Genomic DNA, 21,226 nt, shown 5'->3' on the forward strand with positions numbered 1-21,226 from the left:
TTAATTTCGCTATTTTCAAAACCAACACATAAATAAAACAAGCATTTACAATGCAACGGTTTCCCCTTTGTAAAAGTTAGAGATATTGGCATTGTAAATGACAAATTTTGTATTTATGTGTTGGTTTTGAAAACGGATAAATAAATGGCATTGTCATTTACAATGCCAATAGCTTAATCTCTCGAAAATGCGAGACCTATTGCATTTGCACCCACACGCACACACACAGAGAGCCACACACACACACACAGAGCCACCCACACAGAACCACCCACACAGAGAGCCACCCACACACAGCCACCTAAAAAAAAAGCTAGCCACACAGACAGAGCCCCAACACACACAGAGCCCCAACACACACAGAGCCCCAACACACAGAGCCCAGCCCTTTCACAACCTGATACCCATACCCACCCCTAAATCCGAAAACTCCCATACCGCCTAATACCCCTATCCAACCCTAAATATACCATTACCTCCCTATACCCCTACCCAAAATATCCAATGCCCTTGCTAACCCCTAAACCCCAAAAAACGCCTTTCCTACCCAAGACCCCCACCCACCACTGAACCCTAAAAACTCCCTTACCACCCTACCCCTACCCACCCCTAAACCCTAAAAATACCATTACCTCCCTACACCTCTACCCAACACCCTTACCCATCCAGAAAAAAAACCTTATTCCACAAGACCCTTACTCATCCCTAAAAATACCTGCACCACCGAAGACCCATAAAAATACCATTACCTCTCTATACCTCTGCCAAATACACTTACCCACCCCTAAACCTACCCTTACCTAACCCTAGAAATACCCGTACCACACAAGACCCCTACCCCTCTCTAAACCTTAATTGGAGAGAGATATAAATATATATTTTCACACACACATACATTTATCTTTACCTTATATGCGTGATAAAGGTATATACATTGCAAATACATTTGTGATAAAAAATATGTGGTAAATGTCCTGTGTTGTAAAAAAAAGTGTTGTAAAGACTGTTTCCCGCAATGGTGTACTTAACTGCACCTCTTAAAAAAAATTAGGTTTAAGGCCCATATAATCGATTGAATTTCCAAAATAGCGATTTCCTAATAGTGATTGCGACTCTGTGGGTATCACTATTAGGAAATCGCAATTTTAGTACATTCCATTTTGTATTTCCTAAAGCGATTTCTTAGAATTCGCGATTTTTTAAATGTAAAATAGACCCATGGGCCCACGCCCTTACTGCATGTCAGTCTAAAAGTGATAAAAAGTAGTGTAAGCCGCAGAATTTGTTAGTTGATGGAGTGTATCTGTAGAGCACGGATGGCGCTAGAGAGCAGTGGAGCGCAGAACCAGGAGCGCGCACTTTGAGGTAGGACTCGTGGGCACTACATTGAGACACCCAGAGAAGGGGGGGGCAAGGCTCCACCTGGGAGGTAGAATGTTTGCGGAAGAGTTGCGTCATCAGTTTCTCTTTCTGGACCCTAGCAGGGTGGAGACAGCTCAGATACGGATGAGAATATGGGTCCTTATCCGGGGTGTACGGCCTGTCATTTCCATGCCCCCCTCCCCCCGAATAAGGAAGACATGCACAGGGAACCCCAAAGTACACATGTACCTCCTTCCAGACATTATTTGGCAGCCTCTGTACACCAGAGAACCCACAGCCACAAATCTCATAGCGCTGCGAAGAAACCAAAAAGCTCCCATCACGAAATAAAAGTCTGACAGGCAGTGATGCGCCTCTTCATGCCCCACCACACCACACCCCCCCCCCCCCCCCCCCCCCCCGGCGAGCATGATGACATGGGCCGGACTGGGAACCCAAAGTAGCCCTGGCAAATTTTGTTAGACCAGCCTCTAAATGGTACATAGCGAGCGAGTCGGACCACTACAAAGGGTTTTAGGGTGCTCTGCCACCCCCACCTCCCCCCATAAAATTGGGGCAAATAATGGCAAAAACGATGCATTCTACTACACATTCTTCATTAAATATTCAATTGTATTTGATTTTAAAGCATAGTAATACTTTACAGTGCACCAGGATACAACAATCCTTGTTGGGACTCTTCAATGTTCCCTCCCTGTCACCCTCTAACAGTGCCCCTCATCACTCCATAAGCCCTCTCACATGAATTTCATTTGTATTATAGCGCCTTTCATGACAGCGTAGGGTGTCGAGGCACTTTACATCACAAACAACAGAGACAATGACGCAAACGTGTGTAAATCAGTCCATAGAAAAGGTTAATAAGACAAAGGGGACAGGACTCCCCTGCCATGCAGACTGGCAGGCATTGCTGCTTGTTCTGGGGAAATCACAACCTCAGCATTCAGAATGAAACAGAGCGGTTAGGGTGGCCTTTACCAGGAGAGGATGCGGCTAGGGGCCAGAGCTGCCGGCTTCGGAGACGGGTGATCCAGGTTCGAGTCTCGGCTTTTTGGCGCAACTTCCTGTGATTCTGGGCAAATCATTTAATCCCCTCGTGCCTATGGACAGCGCCTGGATACCCTCTAGTCCGATTAGAAGCACTATACAAATCCAGGTATATACATGCATTCATTCACACACAAACTAACAAGAATACATTTTACTCAAGTAAACCCTTTTATCAAAATTAGGATAATAAAAACACTGGGGGAAAAAAACAACTTTTGTAACCAATATTACGATTATAACAAGTACTGCACAGTAACAAAAGGACCTCTGTGACAACAGCAGTGACCCACGGAGCTGTGCACATCAAATACTGCTCTGTGGTCTGTATTGTACAGGCTCTTAGCAGCAGGGATATTAACCCTCTGTGCTACCTTAGAGGAGTCAACGCTGCCAGGAGATAAAACTCTGCTCGATCCGCAGGAACATTCATCACGGAGTTATCTTGACACTTTTCTTGTTGCCTGGAAACTGTTGAATCTACGTGGAACTCTGCGGCGCTTTAAAACCTGCTGCAGTGCTACAAAACCACCCCCCAGTAACAAGTGCACCCCCCCACCCTTCCAGGCCCCCCGGGAACGCCCGATGCCCGGCACAGGTCGGCCACTCCGGCCTTGAACCTTCGAGCTGCTCTCCCTGCGACCACCTACAAACATGTATGTTATCTTATTCCTGACACAGCGCCAGCCGTGGCCGCATAATGGGCGTCTGTGCGCTAGACGCGGCACGAACAATCATATTTTCAAGAGAAAGGGCAAAGAAACGTGACAGGTTCAGGAAAGAAGCGGATGCAGGCGAGAGAAGGGGAGATGAAAAGCGTCACAGACAGAGATATGTGAGAAATAGAGAGAGAGGGTGAGAGGGTAGGAGGAGAAATAGACTAGAGAGTGCTAAAGTAGTAGGGTCGGAGTGAGGGCACAGAGCGCCTGAGGTGACACACTGCAGGGCATCCCCGGGAAGGGGATGCAAAGCATGAGTTTTATTAAAGAGAATTACAACATACAGAGGCAGCTAGAAGCTGATGGCCGCAGGCCATGCCGCCCTGGGCAGAGGCGTGGGGTCCGGGCACCCCTCATCAAGACCTGTGCCAGCCTCTCCCTCTGATCGTCGACAGCTCGAGTGCCTGGCACGTAGCGCACACACAGCCCGTTCACGCTGTGATTGGGCGCGCAGTGCCAGCCTGTTTTGCAGCTATGTCCGTCATACCAGCTGCCGGCACCCCTCCAAGAGAGAGAGCTACACTATCGGATTATGCCGGAGGACGGCTCGCTACCCCTTCACTTACTCTTCCATCTAACAGCAGCTGCCAGTGAAGGATACCGGAAGCGCTATGAGGGAGGTTCAGAGCTGCCTAACTCGAACCTGCACACCCCAGACTGCCAGCCCGAAGCCCTCCCTTTCAGCTGCGTCCTTACAGCGGCATACAACCCTACACACACACACTCTACAGCCCTGCCCTCTGCCTGTACCTCCAAGCTCGGCCCCTCCTGCCCGAAGCCCGGCGGACTTACCTGGGGTTTCCTGACCTCGACATCGGGACTACCTGCTGTGCACGGACCCCGCAGCCGCCCCTTCGCCATTTTGACCAGATTTGTAAACAAGCGTCGACTGTAGTGATCTGCGAAGGGGGGGGGGACCAAGGACAACGGGAGGGGGGACGGACGGCGAGAAGGTGGTCAGGATAACATAGCGCCACAAAAGGAGTTTGCAGTAGCCACAATGAAACTTTGCATGGTCGACAGCTAATTAAAAAAGAAACAGTCAAGTAACTGAACATTGTATTAAAACGTAAACTTAAAACCTGTTTCTATAAGTTATTTATATATAAAAAAGCATGTTAGACTTTTCCCTGGTAACCTTCTGTTTAATGGAACGTGCCACCATTTCAAGATGGCGCTTTAGCATGCGTATAGACTACATTTTTATAAAGCTCATCTTTGTAGTACTGTCTAGCTCGCTACATATTAGGTAGGCTGTGCAGGAGGGAGACACAACTCCGCTGCAGGTAAGATTGCTAAACGTCAGAAGCTTCACAGCCGCCTCATTGGCGTCATGTCCAGACATAATAGGAACTGCTAAACAATACAGACACAAACATGCAGCGCCTTGCTGAGTTCAGTGACAGGTTCTCTCTCTTAGAGGCCATCTTCGACTGTAGTTGTATTAGAGAAACAAGTGTATAATAGTTACGCTATGAAATGCTTACATGAACGATTGGTTGATGAAAATATGAACAAGTCAGGTCCCGGGCCGCGCTGTGATTGGCTGACGTCACGGGGATGTCCCGGGCCGGCAGCCAATCACAGCGCGGCCCTGGAATGACGTCACGGGGGTGTCCCGGGCCGGCAGCCAATCGCCGCGCGGCCCGGGACAAAGGGGCGGGGCTTAAAAAAAGCACCAGAAACGCCCCCGAATCGCGTTTTCGAGAGAAAACGCGATTGACAGCCTCTGCCTCCCAATGGCTAGCCTCCATTTATGGAGCTAGCCAATTGGAAACAGAGGCTGTCCTAACCTCACTATTAAAAACAACAGATTTCGATCTGGGAGGGGCTTCGCCCCTCGCCAGGTTACGAAACCTAAAAATTGTCATTTACAATACCAATAGCTCAAACTTTCCTAATGCGAGACCTATTGCATTGCAAATGCTTGTTCATTGAGTTGTCGGATAGATCCTAGAACTTACTCCAAGCCCGCTATGTCTTATGGGAATGAAGATGCGAGAGCTAGGTTTACGGGAAGGCAACGGAAGAGTAATAGTTGTTAAGTTATTCAGTTTTGTCACCGAGCAGACACTTTATTGGACTGTTTCCCATGCAGGACCTGCGCTTGGGGTCTCCTAGAGGTGATGGGCTTTATTTTTTGTTTAGCAGTTGGTTGATGTTTTGATAATCAAATTAGTGGTATTCCTCATCTCAGTGGCTTTAATCTGAAATTGGGATCTCTTTCTTATAATGTATCAGTTGTGATCCTCTGCCAGTGAGCCTTTGATTTTCTGAAATTAACCTGCGTAGAGACTGTTTCTGTATGACTGTGTTGCTTTACCCTAACGCAGGAGGTAAGGCTATACCTGTTGGGATGTGTGTACAGTACTAGTAAGTTCGGTCGAAATATGTTCAGCACTTGCATTAACCCGGTTACCATTTTAGGTCTTGCTTGACAATGCAGGTGTCTTTAGAACTTGTTATTCACCGCGGAAAGAGCTTCAAGAAGTACTGCACATGGCTCTAGAGCGTCCACATATTGGTGGGCTGTAATGCATGTTTTGATTGGGCGGAAATTGTGCTCTCTTACACAAAGTGCTTACTCTTAAAGAGACGTATGTAATCATTTATCGAATCTACCCCTAGCTATTGAGTTACAGCTTGACCTCTAGGTCAAACGGATGCCACAGCAAAGTTGTAGGTAGGGCCACTAAAATGATGGTATTTTGTGGCTGTGGCGTTTTTTCGCATAATTATGAATTTGCCATCAAATCCATCATCTGCAGCATAACCTGCAGATTTTAAATAGAAAAAAATGCGTCTACTGCTAACTAATCAAAAGATAATAATAAACAGCAACAACACATACTGCTGCACAGTGAATGGTCCTGTGCAAAGGTTGGCAGCCCACTTTAGTAGTTCACTAACTTCACAGTGAGTGACAGTTATTCCCTTTCCCACAAAGCCCACCATCCCACAAAATAGTACTTGCATGTCAAGGACTACAATAGCAATGTGTCTTGAGACCAGTACAAATTTCTTCTTTTAGCCTTAAACTCTTTTGCTTGATGATCCAAAAGCGCCCCACCAAAGTTAAGCACATACTATGACAAAACAAGCATTGACAAAACCAGCAGGCAACGCCGGACCTGTTGGGTTTGGCAATGCATATGTATTACCTTGGGGTCACAGGGCAGTAAGTGTATGGGCAGTGTAAAGTGTTAAAAGGGTAACTGATTGTTGAGCAGTCCTACTTCTACTTTTTTCGTAGCACACATTTGGGTAGATGTAGACAGACTTTGTGCTGAAACTGCTCATAGGTGCTTTTACAAGGAACAGTAGAACTAAGACCTAATTGGCACAGTCTGTGCATGTCTCCCATGAAGGAGGTGTATTGATGACTGGTTGGTTCGGGGTGGTATGGCAATTGCTTTTTAAAATTGGGACTGGGTAGGGAATGCAGTAATTCCGCGCCACCTAACGTGGCGCAACCTGAGGTGGCACCTACAACCTGAGACCTGAAGATCACAAACTGGTTTAAAAACTACCCATAAACTATTATTCTCTTATTGGATCATTGAGTCTGTATGGAACCTCGGACCCTTCCACTCAGTGTTTTACTGGAAGCATTCCAAACTAATATTACCTGTATGTAGGTGGATGGAGATAGTGGCCAACATCTGTGATTCTTCTTAAACAGTGAAGTGAGTTGGCCATGCAATTAGAAAAGAGTATTTGTGTGTCAAATGATTTCCACTGTGTACACAAACTAATACAATAATGAAGTGACAGTCTTATCTGTTGCATGGGTCTGTTGTCAGAAGAAAAGGGTTTTGGAGCACTCTCCTGTAAATCCTTCTGTGGGACTGAGATTTCCTTTCCTTCTGCGAGAGAGAAAAAAGACAAATACCAGGTTTAAAAAAGGTGCGGGGGAGGGTTAAAGCAGATAGGAGCAACATATCAACAAAGGCAAAGCTGGAATTAGTCCCCAAGATGTACTCTAAGCTCTTCTGTGCTCTAGCCTCCTGGGAATTTTGTTTTTATATCCATGGTGTGCCTTGATTAAAGGCATCTCCGGTTAAGAACACAATTGTCTCCTCTGTGTGGAACTTGGTCAGTTATAAAATAGACCAGCTTGCTCCTATCGCTGTAGTTTATCTCGCTAAAATGGGGCGTCATTGGATACTGAGGATCTTTATTATCAATGGCACACTTGTGCTCGAATTCTGTTTTGGCCCGGTGCATTGTGCTTCCTACGTAGTGTTTACCACAAGGGTACTGTAGGACATAAATGTGCAAACTCTGAGCTACACGAGAGAAGTTTTGTAATTTTTCTTGCTCTGCTGTTAGCCGGTATTGTGTAATATGCTCTGTTGCAACTGAACTTGAATTTTCTGCCGGGAAAGAAGCTTTGTAGTTTGCCCACTCTATTGGTGTCTTTCAGGGTGACCTCTTTGTGGACAAGGGTGTCTCTCTGGGATCTGCTCCTACTGTAAATAGTGCTGGGTCTGTGCGCCACATTGCTTCTGATGGTGTCAGTGGTACGGGTTTGCCCATTATGCCTGAGAAACTTTTCCATCTTTTTGTTGGTTATTATAGGTGGTAATGTATCTGGATTTGTCCTCTCCTTCTTCTACAGCTTTAGCTGGTGTAAACAGGATGCTATCCCTGTGCTTGATGGAACTCAACTGCAGTTTTAAGAACCCAACCTGGTTATCCTCTTTTTAAATCTTTTCATCATGATATCTCGTTCCCTAAGAAAAGATTCCTGGGAACTAGTGTTTCTCGTAGCCATCAACAGCTCCCTGTGTGGGATACCCCACTTCAAGGTCTCAGTGGCTTCTGAGGGTGTTAAGTAGGCTGTTGCCTGATGCGGGCTTGCGGTATAATTTAGTGGTAAAATGTAATATTTCCCCCCCCCCCGCCTCTTTTCACCGCCACAATGTTGGTGCTTCAGGTATATGCTAGTGAATTAATCCTGAGTTTGCTTACAAATGCTTCTGCAAACTCCGTACTGCCTCTCCATATGATGAATAAATTATCGATAAAACTGAGTCATAGGATGGCATTCTCAATGTCCAGTGTTATGTGCTTGGCGACTGATACCTGTTCTCCCACCAGCCCATGAACAAGATTGCATAGATTGGGTTAGAGCAGGTACCCATTGCTGTCCCACTGAGTTGGCAGAACATGTTTCCATCAAACAAAGATGTTATTGCTCAGGTAAAAACTAACCCATTTCCAGTAATGTGTTGGTGTGTTGCAACAGATGGATGGGTCGTGCTTCTAAGAAGAGTTCACTGGCTTGAAGGCCATCAGAATGCTGGTTGGCAGTGTAAAGAGAGCATACATCCAAGGTCGTAAGGGTAAAATCTTCCTCCAATGGATGCCCTCTATGCGTTGGAGGAAGTCCTTCGTGTATCTTGTGTATGATGGTAGTTGTAAACAAAGTTCCTCAAAAGAAAATCAATATACCTGGAGGTATTATCTAGGCTGCTTTGTATTGAAGACACAGTAGGTCTTCCGGGTGGGCCTGTACTGATCTTTGGGAGAAGGTAGATACCCGGCTCTGTGGGTTCTTTTTTTTTTTTATTTTTTTTTTTTTAGGTAATTGTGCTCCTCAAAGAGACTCCGATCCCTCCAGTCTTCCAATTTGACCCAGAAGGTGTGAAGTGTTCTTCCTTGGAGATGGGGGCATAGCATTCCCTGTCTTTGAGTTGCCTATATGCCTCACCAATGTATTTTTCCCTAGGAAAAATAAGTTGCCCCCCCCCCCCCCTTTTCATCTGGCTCGATTTTTATATTTGGGTCTTTCGCTAAGTCCTCTTCTGCCTGGCGTTGTGCCCTAGTTGTGTATGGTAAATTGTTGTCTGTGTCTCAGTATTCTTTAGATCTTTAATGGGTTTCTCATGGAAAGAACCTATGGTGTCAAAGGGCATCTGGGGCATGAAAACGGAGGTGAGTTTGAAGTTTGTTGGGGCATAGGTAAAATCAATGACATTAAGAAAATGGGATCGCTGGCAATCCGTTCTCTTGCTAGATGCGCTTGATATCACTTAAGATAGAGCAGCCTCAACTAACTGAGTGTTGCTCTTAACAGTTTATTTATCATTTATGACTGCTTGTCTAAAATTTAGCGCATTTTTTATTTTTTGTGTGAAATCGCATGCCTCGTTATAATTTGTATCGTGCATAACATTGATGCCTAATAACACTGTCTTTTATTTACCTCCCATTCCATATGGCGGCCCCTGTTTTCACAGTCTGGTGTATTTCTTGTTGCCTATAACTAGGCAACCCATGTAACTGAGGATCTTGTGACCAAGGCCTGGCTGGGCTGTAAAGAGTCTTGTAGTTCTGGTGAATAAACACTCACTCACCCCTCATGGCCTAGCATTGCTCTTTAGGCATTTAAGGTTGGACATTTTTATTATGCAATTGAGAATAGAAATGTAACACTAATTGAGATGCTTAGAAAAGTTCTGTCTGTAGAATTGAGGTATTGTTAAAACTGTTCTCTTCAAGGTGCAGCTAGCATGTTTACATTTTAGTTGACTTCATAAATAGATAAAACAATTGACGCAGCCAGTGGGATTATGTGACTGAGGCTGCAGTGTTTATTTACTACGTTTGCCACAACGTTTGCAACTGTCAAAGCAAATGTTTCTAGCTCAGAAGGATAAAAATAGCCACCAGAGAATGTGCCCATAATTTGGATAACCCCAACATGTAATTTATTTATCCATTGCTGCACAATACTAGTGAGCTGAACAAGGATTAAACTCTGCAGACTATTGAAGTGGATGCTGTCATGATGGCGAACCCACATATCGCAGGGAGCCATCAAATATTGTACATAATGCAAATGTCTCTGAAACCAGGGATTTTATATCTCTGCATTTTGTGCAGTAAAATCACTTATAAACCTGTAACATTATGCTTGTCAGGGTTTTATTTTAGTCCATGAAGGGGAAGCATGTGCCTTTTGGAAACAGTTTTTTCCCCCATTTGAAAATGTTTTTAATAAAAGGACAAGTGTTCCATAATAAATTACTTATAAATGCACAATTATTTCTTTTCTGAACAGAAACCAAGGTGTTTGTGGGTAACCTTGAAACCGGAGCCGGGAAAGGAGAGTTAGAGCGTGCATTTAGTTATTATGGCCCTTTGCGAACCGTGTGGATAGCAAGAAACCCTCCAGGATTTGCTTTTGTGGAGTTTGAGGATCCAAGAGATGCAGAAGATGCTGTTCGTGGATTGGATGGGAAGTAAGTTTACATTATGTGGTAGCATAAATTGTCAGTTTACGAGTTGTCATTTGTTTATTTCCGATTTTTTTTTTTTTTTTGTGGTGAGTACCCGGAGAATTTTTCTGTGTGTTGTAATTGCTGTGATATGGTTTGAGTGGCACAACACAGAAGAGAAGTAGAAAAAGAGTTCCTACAGGGAAAAGAAATCTAACGAATGTAAAATGCATTGTTATATTGTTCTTGGTCATTTTTTGTGTGCAAATTTGACATTCAAGACCTGATAGGTTATCATTTGCCTGTCACTGAATACTTACATAATTTTATTTTAATAATTGTCCAGCAAATTTACCTTGAATGCCCTCATTACAAGCTATCTGTAAAGGTTGAACCACGTGATAAAGGCCTCCGATTCAGAGTGTTCAATATGAAAATGAGGACTGAAAGTTTAAGCTATTTAACGCTGAATTCTGCACACGAGTGCCATAGACCATTTGGAGGCTTGAATAATTGGGGAATCTCAAGTGAGAAGTCATTGATTCAGAGTGAGTTCTCTCCAACCATCCCATGGCAGCCCCAGGTCTCCACTGTACAAACCTGGAATCTTCCCTGGCTGCAGTCCAAAACTCATAATTCGAATGCATAACCCCCCCCCCCCCCCACCTCCGACCCTGATGAAATAATCATAAAAACACAAAGGAAACTGTAATGTCCTTGACAAATTAAGTTAAGCCACAATGCCAGCTTAATATTAAAAAAGGAAAAACAAGGATGCATAACATTACTACAGGGAAAGAGAAATTATAACCGATGACCTTCACGTGGCATAATCCTTCCACCATGCTGGTGTCCTCAATGACACTGCTCGTTTGTGCCTTCTTCATGATCACATTTGAAAACATCTGAACCAGGATTTAACCCTGGGAGGACTGCCTGCCTTCAAGAAAGACGCCTAATTTCCTGCGGACAGCGAACCTGTCCAGAAGAAACCATCTGCAAAGAAATAACTTTGCCTGAGGAACCGCAAACCCTCCTCCTGATCCCCCTCCGCAACTGACATCCATGACCCGAGTCCAAGTGGCCGACTGGTCCTGCGAAGGTTCCCCAGCATTTCTCAGCCAGTCCAATGTGGGCTGACTCCTGCTGGGCTCCTTCTCGACAATTGCAGCCTCAACTTAGGACCCACCTCGCCCCGCGACCTGCCCCGTAAAAGTTTTCCGACGCCCAAGGACTCCCCTGCACCCAAAGCCTCATTGGTTAATATTGGGCACCTGAAGCTGTGTTGGCCCACTGCATTCGACTGCCCCTGTGCTTATGAGGGTACAAATTTGGTACCTCCTTGTGCCCTCAACCCCCCCTCCCTCACCCCCAGCTCTCACCTTCACTCCAGGAGATCAACACCTGACACCCCCTTACTCACCTGTGAGCGGCGCAGCTTTGAGTACCCTCAGTCTCTATTGGCTAACATTGGGCACCCAACTTCAAATTTGACTTCTGCACCCTGCTGCCCCTGTGCTGCTGGTGGTACACTCTTGGAATAGATTTGAACCCTGCCTGGTATTGACCAAACACCCACAGAAGTCAGAATTTTTAGGTTTTGCGTACGCAAGCATGCGCTAGCAAAATCTAATGTCTTGCAGTGGGGAACAGGGACTCGCCCCCTCCTCCCATTGGCTAGCTCCATAAATGGAGGCTAGCCATTGGGAGACGGCTCTGTCCGTCAATCCCGGACCAGATTCGGGGGCGTTCCCGAGAATTTTTCCCTTTTGGTGATGTCAGCCGAAAGCCTGTTCTCGGGAACGCCCCCGAATCTGGTCCGGCATTGCCGGCACCCGCCTTCCTGACCTTCTCAGTTTCTTCCCTCAGCCACGCCTCGTTCAACTGCCCTCACACTCCCCCGTGCTCGTTTTCAGCGGGTGCTTACCTGTAATAAATGAAAAAAAGTATATACATTAGGTTAGAGAAGAAACGTTCGTGTGCAGAAATAACCAGTGTGCGTCTGCTTCAAGCCTAATGCGTCTACCTCACAACGGTCGCATCGGACGTGGTTTATTCCCAGTAAAACCCAGACATGCAGACTAGTGAAAGCGTCAATGCTTTCTGGAATAATTGTTACAAAAAAAAAATACATTTTTTTAACTATTTCCTCCAACACACCGGTGACTGTTCTGCGTACTTCTATAAAAAGTATATTTATCAAGGAAACGTACAGCAGAGATTGGAGAAAGGATTTTTACGTGGACTTTACTCCGTGCTTGCTATCCGCTATTTCTGAATGTATCTAAGTGCAGCTATAGTGAGTTCACCCCTGCGCCCTCGAGCACCTCCTGTGTTTGACCTTGACCACGCGCAGATGACACTTGCCTCCCCCTAGGGACCCGTAGGTCCATCTTTCCAGGAGTGTAAAGACTGCTCGTTTGACCGCAACTAGCACCCGCCAGCGCTGCTGGGAGCACAGACACAACTGCGCCACGAGCGTCGCAAAAAACCGCTCGCAAACACTATAGTCGGAACCTTCTTTCAACCTGGGCCTTCTTCTTCTTTCTCTTGCCTCAAAGGCGTCTCAAAGCATATTTTGCAAACCTACACCTGCTTGTAACTGTTCATATGACTGGACTCTTATATTTACTACCAAAATCCCGCATGATTAGCCCTCGTGCGCTCGCACTAACAGCAGGTTTAAAGTTCGAATCTAACTGTTCAGCCTTCAGTTATAATAAGTTCTGTAGAGCGCAGAACTGCGTCTGTAGCGCATAAGACAATGTATCACTAGAGAGAGTAGCGTCTAGTGGTATAGCACAAACTGCAGGCAATGCTTGCCTTCCGCAAAAATAAATATTTAGCGTTGCGCCAGAGCTCATATTTCTGTTACACATTTTCCATAAGACAAATATACGCAGTCTTGCTAATTTCTTGCTTTATTATGTGGCATGTTTTATACATCGGATGCCCTGACTTCACGAAGTAGGGGCTGGTGGCAAGGGAGAGCTGTAAGGGGCTCGCAGACCGGCATGTCATGTTTACTTCCTGGCATGAACGTAAAATGGGAGCCCGCTTCTAAAGCAATCGGGGTTACAGTATTCAACACGCGTACAAGTTATTACATTTTTTCTGGGGTGTGATTCACTGCAAGTCCTGCATAAACTCTGGACTCAAGCCGCGCCAAGAAGTCATATCCAAAGAGGTCAGGGACTGGATGTCTGCGCCCCCTCCAACGCAGACCGTCGTTGGCAGGCACCGCACATCCAGTTTTGCTCGTGTCGTGGTAAGTAGGGTCACAAGACTTAGACGGGAGGGTCGAACCAACGTATATAGCAGGGTCGATCATATTATGCGGCAAAAAAAAGTTATGCCCCACATTTTGTGATAGTATCACTTCATTATTGTGTTGGTTTTTTTGTGCTCGGTTTAACACTGTTTGAGCAAGCATTTCACCTCTTTAGTACCATGTTAACACATCAATAAGAAACTTGAAATTGACTAGTAACTCTTTGTGAATGGCCTTCCACTGCCAACAACACCCGTTGCAGCATAGTAGTATTCTTGATCTGTTTGAGTTAGTCATGTTTTTTGTAAAAATGTGCAGTTTATGCAGAACATGATGGATTATGTGGCAACATTCATAATTATGCGGAAAGTGCCAAATAATAAGAGATGTTTCGCTGTTTGTGGAACTGATGTCTTCATCTGTTGCATGGAATGAGCCTGTCCCGGCACAACTAACCCAGAACAGAGGGTGCCCTGTTAATGTTCTTAACTCCAGACGCTCTTCACAAGCGAAGTCTGTGGTGTTCCCTTAAAGACCAGTACCCTAAAATGACCAGCGTCAGTGGCACCCGAGGCTCAGCCAGTCTGGCATGCCACTGCTGCGCTGTCTGTCCCAGCTCTACTGGCCTGTCCTCCGACAGTAACACCAGACACCAGTACCTTCCTCTAACATTCGGGGCCTGCATTACTACTTCTTCCATCAGGTTAAACAGGTTTAATATTATCCTAAATGTGTCCTTTGTTTAAAACTCTTTAGACTGCAAGTTCCTGGGATAAAACTCTACGTAGCCTTTCTTTGGTCATGGTAAAAGTTTAATAAAGTAGGTTCATGGTCTGTAAGACAGAGCTCAACTGACCATGGACATGACAAGGATGTCTCATGACCTCTCCATCCTTGGATGTCACTGTCAGCAACGCCCCCCCCCCCCTCTCATTCAAGGGCAGTCCACTTTTACGGCAGCCTCTTACACAGAAACGAGACGTATCTTCTGTGAGGCGAAACCTCCCCGACCAAGGGGCGCATGTTCATGCACGGTTACTGACCCTGCCCCATACCTTCTATCCTTTCTGGGACAAAGGCGTTCGAGGGCGACTCCTCTTACATGTAAACCTTCCTACGCAGCAGGGGCGCTTGCTCTCTTTCCACGAGAGCCAGGCAGGCAAAAAAGAAAAAGTTTACGGAAATTGCAGGCTCGGTCCGGAAGAAGCTAAAAGGGGAAAGCCGAGGGTCAGTTAGACCGAGTAGACACGCATCCTTCAAATGCGCGTGAACGGCGGATGCCACGTTCCAGAGGAGGAAATGAATTTATGTCCTGTTAATTTTACGCCGCTCGGACAAAACCCTGACACCTTTCCCGGCATCAGCCTCCTAGGGACTTCTGCACTCGACCTTCCTCTCACTTTTTGGAGATTCTGATGTTTAAAATAAGATTCCCGATTTTCACATGTTCCCCAAGAGTCGTTTCTATGGTCTAGCATTATTGCTACAATTTATTTTTAATCGATTGTTATAGCTAATGTTTAAATAAAAAAAAAAAGAATCGTTGCAATTTATATACGTTTTTTTCATGTCGGTTTGAGTCATGGTAAGGCAAACTCCACCTTTTATCCTTCCCAGGTTGGCTGAGCACTAATAAATTGGTTCATAGTACCGACGGTTACTTACAGCGCATAGAATCGGCAGATGTGAGCCGTGGAGCGCCTCCTAGAGCCTGTTATTATTGCCAATCATTTGCCTGTGATGTCACAACTCAGCTAAAAGCTGGGACAAGTGCCCCATGCTACCCCTTGGCCCAACTGCCCTCCCGAAGCCTTACCTTTAAGTGCCTCAGAATAAAATGTAAATGGTGGTATATTATTCTATAAATTACAGCTAAGGCTATAGTGCTTGCACCTGCGCTGTGATTTTAGGAACTTCATGTATTCCCATTGTTAGCACGTGCTCTTTTGACATTTATTTTCAGAGTATAAAATAGTGTCTATTAACCGGCTGTGAATGCACAAAGTTGCATATGAAAAGATGCGGCGCCGTTTTTTAACCCTCCCTGCTTCCCAGTGCCTGGTGTGTTAATTACAGCTCCTGTTTTCCATATACTTGCCGTTCAGTGGTTAAGCCCGGGAGCATTCATTACTTCCGCCCTGTCCCTCCCCTACCTCTCCGGGGGCCTGGTGCCGGCACATATGACAATCGCGGAATGCGGGGCCTGCACGCTTAGTGGTTCCCATGAACTGCCTGCTCGCTGCAGCTGAGAGGGCCCACCCGCTCTAGTGGACGAGCCGAGGGCTCTCAGCCTTTCACTGGTGGCCGCCATTTCCTGCTTTGGAACGCATGTTTAAAACATTGCTTTCCGTCGCTTCAGAGCAGGTCTTGGCGCTGTTAGACAAGGACTGCTGGACCAAGGCCCACAAACTCTCCGAGGAAATATTTCCACACCGAACCTACATTCTTCAAGCACTTGCGGCGCGCAGCTCCACGTACTCTAGGTTTGTATCCCAACATCCACCCTTCCTCTTTGGTATATTGTTTGAAAATGATGCCAAACTATTCAGTTGGAGACGATGTGGCTTACCGACAAGAGCTGCCGATGTTGGAACTGGGCAACCAGCTTCGAGTTTCAGAGTCGGCTCACAATCATGTGATGCTGGGCAAATCACTTATATGATATATCTATCTCTCAGTGCCAACACAATAAATAAATGTATAACGTGTCCTTGTGTAATATAAGTGGTACCCATGTACAGACCTCTAATACCTTCAAGTCGAGTTGCCTTGTGCAAAAGAAAATACAAATACATGTAGAGCCAGGTTTTCTCACTATGTGGTTATGAAGGCACAGCTCAGTTCCAGATGGTTCTAAAGAGAAACCAGTAAAAGAATCCACTGCTCCAGAGTCTGGTACATCACTCTTGCTTTCGGCAGCAGAACGCAAGAGCGTGGCTATAGAATTTCTTTTATTGGTGGTCCCGGGGCTGAACCACTTCCCCTCAGATTTCCGTGTTTTTTTCCGTGACACATATGGACATTAAAACCCTGGGTCAGACTAACCATGGTATTTTTTTAAAGAGTGGTAAATTCGTATAATGTTCTCTTATATAATTACGCAAACATTCTGGGGCCTATTATGTGCAATTATTCTAATTGTAAATTCTTTACTTAGGGCTACAGTTTAGAGCATGGGTACTCACAAATATTTTCTCAAGGGCCAAAAAGATTGGTCTGTGGTGCGATGGAGGGTGGCACTGATGTCAACCGGGTGGCTGTTGGTCGGGTGAGGGGGCTGATGGTATGGTAGGTGTAGGGTAAGTGAAGCATGCACCTCTACTGGTCGGCAAAATTACACAAAGTGAAGCCAGAAAACCTGGGATAAATTTTGGCTTTCCCACTTGACCAAATTGTGTGATACAAGGCAATTGTTTTATTTCACTTTCCCTCCTTTTTAGGTTTTGCCTGGCAAAAGATGCGCTCTGCGCATCTTTTTCGCGCAGGCGAAAACCTAATGACTATAGTAGGGGAGACAGGAACGGCCCCTGTCTTCCATTGGCTAGCTCCATAAATGGAGGCTAGCCATTGGAAGACGGGCCTGTCCGTCAATGCCAGACCAGATTCGGGGGCGTTGACAAGAATTTTTGGCTTTTGGCTACGTCACGCTACGTCAGCCAAAAGCCAAAAATTCTCGGGAACGCCCCCGAATCTGGTCCGGCATTGCCGGCACCCGCCTTCCTGCTCGGGGCCGTGAGGAGCCCGCAGCCGCCGCCCCGTCTTCGGCGAGGCCCCGGAGAGGAGGAGTTTGAAGATTGGTAGGGGGGCGGGGGCATGGATGTCTAACGTTAGCGGCATTAAATACAGCTACTGAATTCAGGTTTTACTTGTTCAATTCCAGAGACCATCACTGCCCCTTATCCCCGTTTCAGCTCAGCCTCTCATCTTGCCCATGTCGTTCACAAGAGTACCACCGAGCCCGGTGATAAAAAGCCCCGGTAGGATTGTAGGGCAGTGTGCTAATAGCAAGCTGTTACTACCAGGGCACCTGCCGGGAGGCTGGCATGTGCCCTCGTTTGTGCACACTTCCTGGCTCGCCTGTGACTCCCATTTCACAAGTGCTCACACGTCGATGCCCCGGCTGAGGACCGGAGGGCACTGGTTCCCGGTGTGTAATAAGGAGGAAGGGACTCACCTGTGCCAGGCCCGCTGCAGACCTCACCCCACGGCTGCTCCTTTCACCCTAATTATCCGGAGGTGAAATCAGGTGTCTGAGACCTCGCCGTGCACGCCCAGAAGAGACGGGCACCTCCGTCGTCAGAGAGACGAAGCAGGAAGTCCACGGGGCAGGAAGCGAGTGTGGAGCAATAACTGCTGCCCTGGACCGCTGCACACCCGGGCCTGTTTACTCAGCGGCGCGCTGCATTCTGGGGCTTGTATTTTGCGTTTACCTTCCGAAGGATGAGCGTTACATCTAAGCACACAAAGTTAGGTGTTCTAAAGTGCTTAATGAACTCGAGTTAAGTGCAGAGTGAAAATCAGCCATTTACACTGGGCTTTCAGTGGGAGCGAAAAAAGGTGTGTGTGTGTGGAGAGGGTTGTCTCTAGAAGGTGCTGAACTCAGTGCTTCGCATTATGTGGCTATCTCAGCTGCTGGCATTGCCACGGTCCCCCATAAAGGCTTTTTAACCAGCTAAAACTTCTGGAGAGCGATGTGGACCACTCCAGTGTCGCACTGTATTTGAGAATGTGAAAACGTCTGTCTTTGGCTACTACATCCTGCCTTGGCTTTCTAGCAGGGTATGTGTATAAATGCCCAGTATTGACATTTGAAAGTATACTTCAGGGGTGCGTGTATGCATGTGCAGCAGGGTATGTGTGTGCTTTGAAATCTGGGTATCTTTGTCTTCAAGGTGAGTGTGTGTGTGTCAGCATACTGGGAGTATGTACTTCTGTCTAAAGGGGATCTGTGTGTCTGTACATGCGAACGTCTGTGCATGATAGAGTTTCTGCATTAGTGTGTCTGCACTGTGGTGTGCCTCTGTAGGGAGGGCTGTGTGGTACTGTGCAGGGGTGGGTGCATCTGTGTAGTGTGGTTGTCTCTGTGTAATTGGGTTGTCTGTATTTCCAGTGGTTAAGCAATAGGCGAAGACAAAATGTAAATACCCATTGGTAAAGAATTAGGAAGACCGCATGGAGAATTTCCAGGTTTGAGCTAATAAGACAGAATCAACAATATTTTGGCGTATAGACTGAGTAACAACTGGTGAAAGAGGTAATGAATGTCAGTGCTGGAAGCGAAATTAGTGCACACCCATAAGGCCTAGTACCACATTCAAAATAAAAGCCGTTTTTTTATGGACTCTGCTTGTGCCTCCGTGTGCCCCTGTTGCGCCTCTGTGTGCCCCTGTTGCCTGCTTGTGCCTCTGTGTGCCCCTGTTGCCTGCTTGTGCCTCTGTGTGCCCCTGTTGCCTGCTTGTGCCTCTGTGTGCCCCTGTTGCCTGCTTGTGCCTCCGTGTGCCCCTGTTGCCTGCTTGTGCCTCCGTGTGCCCCTGTTGCCTGCTTGTGCTGTGTGGGTGTGTGTGGAGGGCTCCGTGTGGCTGTGTGTGTGGGAAGCTTTGTGTGGCTGTGTGTGTAGGAAGCTTTGTGTGGCTCTGTGTGTGAGGGGCTTTGTGTGGCTGTGTGTGTGGGGGGCTCTGTGTGGCTGTGTGTGTGGGGGGGCTCTGTGTGTGTCATTTGTGGGAGATAAAGCTAGTGGCATTGTAAATGACAATGCCATTTATTTATGTTAAAAAAACATTAATAAAAATAATGTCAAGAGCAATGCCAATAGCTCTAACTTTAACAAAGGCAAAACCATTGCATTGTAAATGCTTGTTAAGTTTAGTAACTGCCTGCAAAAACTGCATTTTTTTTCCCTCCCATAGACTAACACTACAATGCACCAAATGTCCACTTTAAAAAAAAAAAGTGTAAATCATTTTTCCTGAAAAACGTACTTACCTTTTTGCAAACATCTTGGTCTTTAAAATACATTTTGAAAGAAGCTAATTTTTTTCTCTAAAATTGGTGTGGCTTTCCTGTTTGAGTAATGTTATTTATTAGTCACTGTGTGCATAACAAATGTCTTACACTTCTGTGGCTAGGCCTAAGGCTGCTTGCCCACACGACCACAAATGGGACACTTTTAATGTATGTTGAGCCCTGTACACTTTGGGTGGAATCTCTGGACTCTGCACACTATAACCACCTAGTGGTATACCATATACAGAGACTGCTTCCTGAACCTGGCTGCATTCTATAACTCGCAATTCTAATGCATAACCTGAACAAAATCCCTTCTTACATTTTTGTATCTGGAGATGGGTTGTGTAAGGTTTCAATTAATAATTCAAATGCTAGGTTTCAATTAATCGATGTAGACTAGGTATTCTAATTTGGCAATCGTGTGTGTGTGTGTGTGTGTGTGTGTGTGTGTGTAAAGCCACTTCGAAGGGTTTTGATGTCCGTCACAGGCGTTGAACAGATCCCACCATTTTGATTACACAGACCATTTAAGAAGCAGCTTCACAAGGGCAACTTTTTTTTGGGACATACGTACCGTCCTTTCATGTTTGCACTAATGGTGTTTAACCCCTTCCCCGCGGGGCTAATTCCCATGCGGGGTCGCTTGCAGTGCTCGTGACGAGCTGAGCTCGTCACGCTGCACAGTGGAGCTGTGCTCTCAGCTCGTCACGACTCCGCCCACTCAATAGAACGCCCCGCACAGGAGGGGAAATATTCCCGCGTGGCTGTTCCGCGGCGGTTATGACGAGCTCATGAGCGTCTAACGTGTTAAGAAATAAAAGTACATCTAAGAAAATAATTGTGGACTTCCTCTGTGCCGTGGAGACTCTGGTGGGGACCGCGCAGGGTTTTGCTGAAGATATATATATATATATATAAGATTCCAGGACACCCAGGGATGCTTCTATTCATTTATTAGGCCAGATCACACATCACCAACACGTTTAGCTATGGTGAGGTGTGATCTGGCCTAATAAAAGCATCCCTGGGTGTCCAGGAATCTCTTTTTAAGCAGAGAGAATTGTACACAAAAAAAAAATATATATATATATATATATATATATATATTTCAAAACTACATTAGCATCTTAATCATTTACTTTGTGGGTGCAGTTCATAAGGTGACGACGACAAAGGTTGGAAGCTAGTCTTTTATCTTGGAAATGACGACTAACTTGGAGCAGCACAGTGCCTAAGCTTTCGGGCAAGATGCATTCATCCAACATCGACAAGTAACCTAGAGTTTGGTCGTGGTGGATCTAACTAAGATAGACACCATTGTGACTGGCTTATTGAGACTTGTTAGGCTGAACTAATAGAACCGTGCTCTAATCTTTCTGAAGGCTTGGTTTTTGCAGTGATTAATATGACCTATGGATGAGCTCTCCGGTATACATCCCGTCAATTAACTTTGTACGTTAACGTTTCTTTAATAGTTAACACCTTGTTTTGTTAATGTGATGTGCTGTTATTTTGCATATAGAGGTGTGTTTAGTACCTTACATGAAGCCATGTTGTCAATTTGATTTATAATT

At 45.9% G+C, this 21,226-nt stretch overlaps 1 protein-coding gene across 1 annotated transcript in view; it reads left to right on the forward strand.

Annotated features, from left to right (window-relative positions):
• LOC144763426 (serine/arginine-rich splicing factor 7-like) overlaps nucleotides 1-21,226 on the forward strand; it is a 91,290-nt gene that overhangs the window by 29,014 nt on the left and 41,050 nt on the right. The window contains exon 2 of the mRNA XM_078649011.1: nucleotides 10,219-10,399. Within this exon, the coding sequence (XP_078505137.1) occupies nucleotides 10,219-10,399 (181 nt within the window). The remainder of the gene's footprint in view (nucleotides 1-10,218; nucleotides 10,400-21,226) is intronic.

This window comes from Lissotriton helveticus, chromosome 6 (assembly GCF_964261635.1).
Source record: "Lissotriton helveticus chromosome 6, aLisHel1.1, whole genome shotgun sequence".
In the NCBI taxonomy this organism is placed as follows: Eukaryota; Metazoa; Chordata; class Amphibia; order Caudata; family Salamandridae; genus Lissotriton; species Lissotriton helveticus.